The sequence below is a fragment of the Merops nubicus genome, unplaced genomic scaffold (assembly GCF_000691845.1).
Source record: "Merops nubicus isolate BGI_N331 unplaced genomic scaffold, ASM69184v1 scaffold6569, whole genome shotgun sequence".
Taxonomy (NCBI): Eukaryota; Metazoa; Chordata; class Aves; order Coraciiformes; family Meropidae; genus Merops; species Merops nubicus.
Window position 1 is genome coordinate 1 of NW_008631570.1, and position 10,983 is coordinate 10,983.

General features: G+C 46.1%; 1 protein-coding gene across 1 annotated transcript in view; it reads right to left on the reverse strand.

The window, feature by feature from the left end:
- Positions 1-71: 71 nt before the first annotated feature.
- Positions 72-10,983, reverse strand: part of LOC103779955 (IQ and AAA domain-containing protein 1-like) — a gene marked incomplete at its 3' end in the record, with an annotated part of 89,193 nt that continues 78,281 nt past the window's right edge. The window contains exons 15-17 of the mRNA XM_008947602.1: positions 8,670-8,908; positions 3,766-3,820; positions 72-281 (exon numbers count right to left, since the gene is read on the reverse strand). Coding sequence (XP_008945850.1) covers positions 72-281; positions 3,766-3,820; positions 8,670-8,908 — 504 coding nt within the window. The remainder of the gene's footprint in view (positions 282-3,765; positions 3,821-8,669; positions 8,909-10,983) is intronic.

The following is a 10,983-nucleotide window of genomic DNA, read 5'->3' on the forward strand; positions in this document are numbered from 1 at the left end:
CGGCCCCAGGGGCCCGGAGTTCGCCCCGGCACGGCTCCCGCGGGGCTGGCACCGCTCTTAACGGGACTCACTGCGGCTGAGTACTGGGCGTAAGGGGTATTTCGGGGAGGCGAAGCTGATGTGGGGAGTTGTACAACAGGGCGTGGGCAGGAATGGCTCGCAGGTGGCTCCTGGGCCTTGGGCGCAGGCTGAGTGCTGGGACTGTGCTCCTTGCTCGCCGCCCAGGACCCTGCAAAGCTGCGCTGAAACCTGGGCTCCTGCTCCAAGCGTGGCCTCAAGGGCTGTATTTAAAGCACATTGAAATCCATAGAGCTGGGTTATGCCATGACTGTTGCCTCTGGGAGGGTGAAGTCATGCTTTGCTCCCCGTTTCTCAGCTGCCCCTCCCCAAAACAGGGTTCCCACTTAGTGGGATTAAAGCAGAAAGAAGGGGGAAGAGTATGAACGCTTTTTAAAAGTCATGTCATATGTAGTTCTCCTGGGTTTGGAGGAAGCAATTAAGCCAATTAATTTATTGGTAAATTATCTTATGATGAAGTACAAAATAACTGCAATGAAACGCTGACATTCACATTAATACCAAATTAGTTACTGTATTATGACTGTTCTTACAATGAATGCCCAGTAATTTAATAGTAATGGGACATTTAAATAATTTAGCCGATAATTCTCTAGATCACTTACATATATAAATGAGCACGACAGCTTCTCTCAACTTTGCTGGTGCTGCTGGATTACCATCCAGCATCCCTCCCTGCCATTCCCTAAAACGAACCTCTTGCTGGAAACTACACAGGGGATGCAGTGAAACAGAGGATTTTCCTCCTTCCTCAGATTTTGGGTTTGCTGTGGCTGGAAAGCAAAGTGTGACTTCCCTGTGGCTGGGCTTAGCAAAGCCACAATCCTTTCTTTCCTGTGGTGAAAGATCTGGGTAGAGCTGCTCCACCCACGCTGGGTAGAGGAGCATCTCTTGGTGTGTCCCCTCGGAGAGCACCATTGGCCTCGCAGTGGTACAGGTGTTGGAGATCCAGGAAGGACCACTTAATTGAATAGTTCAGCCATTGACACTGAAATTACTGTGCGCTGGCTCTGCTTGATGCAACAGCTTCATTTTCAAGTAGCTCTACTTTTGGTACTAATAATTATAAACAGCATTAAAATTGCTCCTCATTCTTCCCTCCCCACCTCCCCAAGAGGACTCTCTCGTGAGGGTTTGGCAGCCACACAAGGCTGCGTTTATCTGCTTTGCTGGCTCTTTGTCATGCCCTGCACCCACAGAGCTGTGTGTAGATACACCAGCTGTGGCTTCCAGCTCCCCATGAGGGGCCCCCCCGCACACCAAAATTCAGTTCACACTGGGAGTAGCCACCATTGCACCACTATACCTAAAGGATAAACTGCCCCAGTGCTGCTTTTTCACCATAAACTGGTGAATACTGGAGAAAAGCTGCAGGCTTCTGCCCTGCCAAGCACACCTGGGATGGTAAGAGGTTCATGCATCCTTTCTGCATGTGGCCAGAGCTGTGCCCTGGAGATGGATGGTGCCAGTCAGGGTGTTTCTTTGCTATTGAGATTGCTGAAATATTAGTTAATGGGCTTGCTTACGTCTGACCTAAATGTGGTCTTTTCATCACGTCGTGTTCTGCTGTCAGACCTGTTGTGGAGAGGAGTGTTCCACTGTCGGCAAGATTGAGGATGGAATTATCCAAATTAGTTTTCTTGTGGATGAGAGCAGAGATGAGGGTTTGAACACAAAACCTGCCAGCTCTTTGGAAGAGCTTGGCTTTCCACACCAGAGATGAAGTTGAGGAGTATTGCTTTTAAATTGGGATGTGCTGCCAGATTTGGGGAGCAAGTGGGTGTTTACAAAGAAACAATAAAGGAAAGCTGAAACTTGTAGCTGTTCTGTTGCAGGGGATTAGATCCAGAGGCTTTCAGCTCATACTTTTGGGGTCCCTTGTGTGGGTTGTGATGAGTCTTCAATGGTGGTTTACTGCTGGGGTGGCTGGTGGAAGGACCTGTATATTGCAGAAATGTCCTGAGGTGTTGCATGGAGGAAACATAGCGAGAATTTTCTATTCTGGTGTTTAGATCTCCTGGGTAGAGCAGGAGATACACCTTCCAGCCTGGCAATGAAGCTGGTGAGGGGTCTGGAGCACAAGTCTTGTGAGGAGCAGCTGAGGGACCTGAGGTTGTTTAGCGTGGAGCAAATGAAGCTCAGAGGAGACCTTCTGGCTCTGCACAGCTCCCTGAAAGAAGGCTGGAGCCGGGTGGGGCCTGGGCTTTTCTCCCAAGGAACGAGCCATAGGATGAGAGGGAACAGCCTCAAGATGTGCCTGGGGAGGTTTAGGTTGGCCATGGGGAAAATCTTTCCTGAAAGGCCTGTCCCAGGCTGCCCAGGGCAGTGGTGGAGTCCCCACCCCTGGAGGGGTTTCCAAGATGTGGAGATGTGGTGTGAGGGACATGGGGCAGTGGGGACCTGGCAGTGCTGGGGAACGGTTGGGTTTGATCTTAAAGGTCTCTTCCAGCTAAAATGAGTCTATCATTTGACTTGATGCATTGTTTCTGAGAAAGTTTAGTTCCCTGTGCTTGCTATCTGTGGTATCTGGAAATGTGTGATGTGCACTGCTGGGTTGGAGACACTGTGTCAAACGCATAAGACCCAAGGAGTCTCCAAGTGCCTTAGACCCTTCCGTGCAGAAGACGTTCCTGCCACAGAGCTTCACGTTTTGCTGCTCAAGCACACAAGTAGCCACTGTGATCCCATGGGCTACATCTGTATGTGCCTTTGTTGGGGTGGGAGGGATGTGGAGCTCAATGTATGTGATGGGGCTGACTTCTGCCTGTGGGCTACTTAAACAGAGCTTGCAGGACTGGGTTTACAAGCTGTTGAAGTAGGTCTAGGTTTAACACCGCATGGAACAACCTTTTGGACAACTCAACAGGCCTGTTCCAGGTTGCTGTTAGAGCTGCTGTTCTGCCATGTATGTTTTTTAAAACAGCAGATATATCCCTGTTTGTGCAAACAAGGTAATGGGGCATTGTCTTCTATTGCACAACAGATTCCCGGGACACCCACCCCAATGGCCACCACCTGACTGCTTTGCTTTTGCTTTTGTTCCTGTTGTTAGTGTTTTCTGCTAACATCCACATGTATGGCTTTGTCCATGATGAAGGCATGGGAAGGTGAGGCAGTGCTGGTCCTCCTGTGGTTATGTAAATATTCAGCTTGTGGTGGATTGCACTAAGTGTCTTATAATCCATCCCAATTAAAAAGCAGTCTTTAGAGCTATAATAGTTTTATTGAGAACTGTAACACATTAGACCTACAGATATATAAAGCAGTTAGCTTTGTAAAGCATATAGGATATTAAAGTAATGAAAGACATTAATGTGACATCAATTTTTAAGGAGAGTTACTTGCTGAAATAAATGAGTATAGCCTAAAAGTTGATGGCATGTTACAGTCCTGAGTAATGAACCCTTCTGCCCTCTAAAATCTTACAATAAATAATGCTCGAGTGAGTCAGTGGTCGCTAACTCTTTATCTCCCGAGAGATAGGTGTCACACCAGGCTCTCATCAGATTTTTTTAGGAACTCTTTTCTGGAAAATGTATAACTTTTTGGGTGTTATTCTGATGTATCTGCTTTAAGTTGTGTTTTCAGTGAAGTAGAGCTATGACTGGTATCACCAGATGCAAAACTCTTGAGGAAATTAGTTTTTCCCTTTTCCAGTATTTGTTTTTCCTTTTCCTGTTTTCTTACCACCTGACAGTGCTCTGATTCGTGCTTCTCCCAGCGGTGTCCTGTTGTACCAAGCCTGGAGGATCAAAAAGCATGTGTATGTTTTATGAAAACTCAACCACCTCCAAAAAAAAACACTTAAAACTTTGTACTAATAAAATGGACCATTCCTTAAAAGAACTCTCAAACCTCTTAATATCCTGGCTGGCTTGTGGAGAAGCAGAAATGAAATGCTGAGATCTCTTGATAACGTTATTATAGCAAGAAGTGTAGCAATTGCTTGCCCGAACTGTCTCATTAACAGGAATGCTTAGCTGGGCCCTTTGTGTTGCTGTAGTTATAGAAACGTTGGAACTTCTCTGATCAACCCCACTTCTGAGGTATATAGCTCTTGTCAGGACTCCCTCTGGTCTGAAACCTGGCAACAGGCAAAGCATGTGCTTCTCATGGCTCTGCAAATCAACCCAGACAGGGCTTTTTTTTTTTTTATTATTTCAATGAGAGCTTAAGAAGCAAAACAAGCCCTGAACATTAAAAACCTGTTTATTGCTTTCAGATGCCTGTTCACAGTCCTGTGACTTGTAAATGATTCTGGTGCAGTTGCTCTGCAAACTTGCCAAGCTCCTGGGCTGTAATGTCAACAAGATGGTTCTGGGCTGTGTGAAAACGATGTGAAATGAAGGAGAAGGCAGTGCTTTAAACTCAGCACTGCAGGAGCTGGTGTTTCCCCATATGGACATACAGGAACCTTTATCCAAGTAGTCCTGCCTGCACCAGGGATTAAAATATCACTGGGTGTTGACATGATTGATAAGATGCCTTCCTTCTTGACCGTGTTCATCAGGAATCAATGTCTTTCCTTTGATCGTGGACCACTACTAGTGCCACAACTGTCTCTTCTGTCCTTCACAGGCCCCTGTCACCTCCAATGTGGCAACCTTCCTACCAATGTGGCATCCTGTAAAGTCTTCCTTTTCCATAAGATCCAGCCAAAATGCTGCCTCCAGCCTGAGCCTGGTAAGGCTCCTCCTAGGAATTTACCTTGTACAGCTTCCCAGTGTGAGCTACAAACAGGCAGCAGTGGGAGAAGAGGTATTCACAGAATTACAGAATGGTTTGGGTGGGAAGGGACCTTTCAAGGTCATCGAGACCAACCCCTGCAGGGACAGGGACATCTGCAGCTAGAGCAGGGTGCTCAGAGCCCCGGCCAACCTCCCCTGGGATGGTGCCAGGGATGGGGCAGTGACCACCTCTCTGGGCAACCTGGGCCAGGGGCTCTCCACCCTCCCAGTGAAAAATGCCTGTCTTCTCTCTAGTCTCAATCTCCCTCTTTTAGTCTAAAACCACCAAACCTTGTTCTGTTACAACAGGCTCTCTTCAAAAGTCTGTCCCACAGCCTTCTGGCAGGCCCCTGTCAGTCCTGGCAGCCCCCAGCAGGTCTCCCCAGCTGGAGCCTTCTCCTCTCAGCTGCCCCAGCCCAACTCTCTCCTGCTGGGCTCCCAGCAGAGGGGTTCCCCCCTCGGGGCATTGCTGGGGCTCCTCTGGCCCCGCTCCAGCAGGTCCCTGGCTCTGCTGCGCTGTATTGGAAGTGTATAGGGAAGAAGAACCCTTGACATTCCTCTCCTGACCCCATATGGTCCTTCTTGGTGTCGTGCTTCATAAAGGCTTTCCCTGGGTCCCAGGGAGGGCCTGATGACAGGCACCCTATTTGGAGCTCTTGTCTTGTAGATGAAATACTGATGGCAGGTAAATGATGTCTGACAGCTGCCAGATGTCCAACCTGCTGCTAGGCAGTCCTAACACTGATGTCTGCTGTAATTGCCCAAATCAGCTCTAAGAACCTTGACTCCATTGATGAAAACATCATGAATCCACATCTAGATAGTGGCATGGGAGGTGTTCAGAGGAACCTCTGGGCTCTCAGTGCAGTGGCCTGGGCAGCTGAATTTTGCTGTCCTAAAGATGGTCTTGGACCAAGCTATTCCTGTGTCAGGGAGAACAGGCACACCTGGGACAGGATGGGACAGGGAGAGAGGCCTGGGGATGACTCTTTCTGGTCCTTCACATGAGCAGGATAAGAAAGACAAGGTGATGGTTGTGACTGGCTCAGGGAGGAGCTGGCTTTGCCAGCAGGGGTTAGCAACCAAGCAGTCTGTAGCATTCTGTGTGTGTGACATGAGGGCATAGAAATTGTTTTCCATCCACGTTTGTTGTCCTGGGTATAATGTTCTCTAGTCCTTAAGTGAGAGATGGAAAGAATAAGAAAATACTACCAACATCTTGCTGGGAGCTTCGTAGGGCAGAAAGTGCTGTTTGGTGGGTGCAGACTGGGGAGATCATCTCACTGCCCACTTTGAGTTACTGATAAAGGACTGCATGTGGCAGGAGGGAGTTGAGCGACTTGTGGTGTCTTCTCTTGCTCTCCTCCATGAGAGGAGAGCTCCATTACTCTCCTCATGCTTTCTTTGTGCATGTATTTCAAAGCACAAAATTAACCTGTGTGTTGGCATGTGATGATGGTTGCTTTTGACTCTTCAGCTGGTGGAACTACTATTTGGGCCACATCAACTCCATGCAACATGACGGGCTTGGAGAAGAGTGGCTGGAAACTGCCTGTCAGAAAAGGACCTGGGGGTGTTGAGCAATAGCTGGCTGGAGATGAGCCAGCATGTGCCCAGGTGGCCAAGAAGGCCACCAGCATCCTGGCTTGGATCAGCACTAGTGTGGCCAGCAGGACTAGGGCAGGGATTGTCCCTGTGGACTCAGCACTGCCCTGTAGCAACCACTGTCCTGTGCTCCTCTAGGACTACCACTATTTCCATGTAATGATTTGTATCCATCGCTCTGGTGCAACAATTTATAATTTCCAAAATGTGGATGTATAATTTGGACAGAAATCTGAGTAAATTGACTGAAGAAATCACATTATCACAAATTTTGCCTTATTTATATTCATTTTGGAACACTGGCAGACTATAAATGTCGAACATGGAGATTCATGTTTCCAGTGAATAGAAATCAAAGATTCATCACAGCACTAATCTTCACTTTGAACATTGCATTTTAGCTGCCCCATTTCAAAAAGGACAAAAAGCAACCAAAAAGGTCCAGTGATGGCTATGATGAGAGGCTCAGGAAGAGTGGCTCCTGTGTAAGATGAGATGGAGATTCTGGAGTTAATTAATGCATAAGGCCATTTCGACAATCCTCTTCCCCTGTGCAATATTACAGGTGCTGGGGCAAGGTTCCATGACATTTAAAGGAAACAAATTTCAAATGGATAAAAGGAAATACTTTCTTAAGGGCTATAATTAATGCAAGGAAATGATTGCCATGGGACACTGAGGACAGTATCATTTTAGCCATGTTCAAAATGAAGTGCTGCCTGCATACTTTGTGCTGTACAAAACAGGCACGTTTGTAGTAAGTGGAATAATATTTTCAGGTTAAACTCTCACTAAATACTAGTTCTCATGTTTCAGGGTACAAATGGATTGCTACTTGGAGCAAGGAATGAGCAAGGTTTTTCTGTGCTGCAACATTGAACCATTAGCCTTTCCCTTAGGAAAGGTGTTGGTTTAGATAGGAAGCATGAGGAAAAAAGAGTGATTTGCCAAATATCACAAATGCTGCCTATGCTGAGTGAGCCAAATGGCTGTAAATGGAAATTGGAAAGTACTCAGCAGGGCTGGGAGAAATATGCACTATCATTAGGTTAGCAGTGGAAGACGACTTGGACAAAACCATTAGAAACTGTATCCTGTTTATTGGGTAAGGCCCTTTGGGGATTTGAAGCACAGAATGTAAAGGAAACCTTTCAGTCAGGAGAACTGGATGGTTTATAAGCACATCTGGGTAGAAGCTGAGGGGGATATGGGACTGATGAAGCTCTTTCAGGGTCTCTTGGCTTCAGTAGACAGGTCCTATCCCACCTGGAGTCTCTGGTGTGGGCTGCCTGCTGCTCCTTGGTACACAGCAGTGTTTCTCTGCTTGGTGGTCAAGGTTTTTACTAGGGTTTATTAGGCTTGAAGTGCCTTAGTCAAGTGTTGTGCCATTTTTTTCGAGGGTGTCAGCACTGCTAAGCTGTAGTGCTGTGCTCAGGGAGCTGGTTAAAGTCCAGTTCAGTTGTCCCCAGGCTATGCTGAAGTCACTACAGTAGATAAGTAACAGACCTGTGCCTGATAAGCTGTTCCCAGCAATAGGAAAACCACATACAATACAGTGAAAGTAGAGTTAACCACTCCATAAAGATAACCCTAGTCTGAGGGGAAAAGAGTAATGATTACTGAGCTACACGTGGAAAAAGCAGTTGTTTGCAGGGTGATCTGTGTATATTTGAAATGCACCTCAAATGCAGTAGGTTTTGCTTTTGGGATTTTAAAGCCCTGAGGGTTGGGACAAGGATGGAGTTGGAGGCAGAAACTAATTTTTTAAAAAATATATCCCTAAATGGAAACTTTTATAAGAAAATTCTTCTCTGAATTTATTTAAAATAAGGACTTAGAACTTGATCCCTATTATATATCACCCTTCAGGTTCAGTTTTTTGCTCCTCAAGAGAACGCAGCCAGGCTTGCTGAAAGTGTCAGCTTTGAAAGAAGGACCAAGGCGTTGTGCTGAGTTCTGTTAAACACACGAGCTGGGTGCTGGCAGTAGGCCCATCAGCACAGTGTGCCAGGCGTGCTGCCCGTGCAGAGCTGCTGCCTGTAATAATGGCTGTTTGCCTGGCAGGGCCAGCAGGCCGGGCTGCCAAACATCCCAAAATATGGGACGTGGGTGTTCGGTGCTGCTGAGCCATAAATCATCATTCAAACAGCGATGAGCCAACCCATCAGCAGAATTAGCAGGTCTCTAGATCAACTGTGCCAGGACAAGGATGTGGCAGGGGACAATGAAAGGCAGTCAGCTAACAGCTCTTAAAGTCACCTTAAATGTTTCTTCCTCCTCTTTGTACACCGGCTCCTGTGTGGCCAGAGCAGTCACGAACTCTTCGGTCCTCAGAGGCCTCCTGGTCATCTGCAGGAGGCGCAGCTCGCTCAAGACAGCTTGGACTGCCTGGACAATTTGTCCCTGGGTGTAACCATCAGACACCATTGCCAGGCAGCTGATGTTCACCAGCTTGGTGATCACGCCGTAGTTCTGCAGGATGATGTGTTTCCATAACACTGTTCATCAGGACCCAGAAAAAGAGAGAATGCCTAAGACGCACATTAAGGAGAGCAGGATTCTTTTTTTCATTTTAAATTGAAACAGGAAAATAAAGGGTGTCAGTCAGGAAGCCAAAATTCAAATTTTTCTTCTTTGCTGTTTTTTTTCATCTACAGATTTGTAGCACAGAGGCCTTTGGGCACACCTGTTCTTAAACCACTACTGGTCATGTGTTGGCTACCAGTCAGTACTTCTCAGAAAGTCATTAAGGGCACATAATGAGTGGTGGATATATGTGTAAAAATGGCAAGAACTACTTAAATGTGCCTGTGTGTATAGAAAGGCATAGAACTTGTCCAGAACCTTCCCAACTGGGAGTAGAGAGCTAAGTACCTATATTAACAGCCTGGTTTTATTTCCATGACCTTGATCACAAGTTACTCCTGCTTTGGGGACTCAATGTCTGGTTTGGAAGCCGAAGGCTTCCAGCTATTCAGGCACATGCTGCAAAGCCCAGGTGTAAATTTCTGTGATTGGTATTTTGCTTGTTGTTTAACTGGTGAACCTGTTTCTAGCTTTTAGCTGTGAACCTCGGTGTCACGAAGGTTTTCTTGATGTCTGAAGTCCCTGCAATTTTGCTTCTAAAAATAAATTCATGGAAGCAATAACAGCTTTTGGTTTATCCTATGTAAAGTAACAGTCTGCCTCAGAGTAAAACTTTCATGTGATCTCACCAGGCTTTCTTTAAAAGCTTTATATGAAAATGTGAAAAAAAAAATAGTATTGTGCACAGAGATGGAAAAGGTTCTTAAATGAAGCAGTTGGTGATTTGAGTATCATGTCTGTCAATGGTCGTGGTCAGTATGAAAGTGTTGGGTGGGAAGTTCATGGCACTGGATGTCTGGGCAGCCTTGTAATGGAGCAAACCTGCCTTACTCTTCCTTCGACTGCGGTGTCGGTACTATGGTCTTGTGCCCATAACTATTGACAACTTTATACTTTTCCACTTGGGCAGTTTGTGATCTTCCACTTGAGTTATATCTGTGCTCAATACTTATTGGCTGAACCACTAATTCACACAAGAGGAATTGATGCACACAACACTGAGCATGACTCTTGCACAGCCATCTATTGTCTGCTGCAGGTAGGATGTGTAATACCAGGTACAGACTTGCTGGGTGATTAATAGCAAGAAACCAGTATAGGATTGTGAGTCTCCCAGTTTAATGATTTCCATTGTGTGTTGACTGTTTCCATCACGCTTAGGTTGGAATATTCTGGCTTGTAGCAAAAGGAAGGGTTGTAGCAGGCAGGTAGCTGTGCACTGTGGCTGCATTTGTTATGCCATGGCTTTGCTGTCAAAACAAATTTCTTTAGTTCTCAAATCGAGTGTCAGGGACTGAAAATTGTCACGATTGGATGGTGAATGCTCTGCACTGTAAAGATCATATTTCCATTGAACTTCAGGGAAGATTTGAGCTAAAAAAAAAAACAGCCAGGCTCTGTCTTACATGGGACAATGCCAAAGAAGTAAAGCCACAAGTTTAATCTGCTTCAAAATGTCAAGAGTTAACTTTTGGGGGCATTTGTAAGTTTGAAGTTGAGATAGCTTCAGCTGGCCCTTCTTTTGACTCCAAATTAGTGGTGAGAATCCCAGAATGTGACAGCTCAATCCCCAGAAGGGAACTCAGCTAAATTCAGCTGCTATCACCTCCTTTCTCTAGGTCTTATTCATGTCCTTTATCTGTTAGCAATTTATCAGAGCTGTAACATAACATGAAACACATGTTAGCTTGCTTAGGGACCATTTCCCATCCACACAATGAAAATTATTGAACGTGGGAGAGATTTATGATGTGCTAGGCAGTCAAAACCTGTCTTGAGCTTGCCCAAGTGTTCATCTTCTCAGTACCTTGTCTGCCTCCATGAAAGGTAGTACAAAACTGCATGTCACAATGATTTTTGCAATAAGGTGACTGTGCAGCAATGTTGTAGTCAAGGTACAATTGTGTAGTGAGGTCCCTGCACTGGAAGTGGTTTCTTTACTGATGTGTTTTTCTGGGACGTGATCTACTGGAGATGGTGTCGTGTA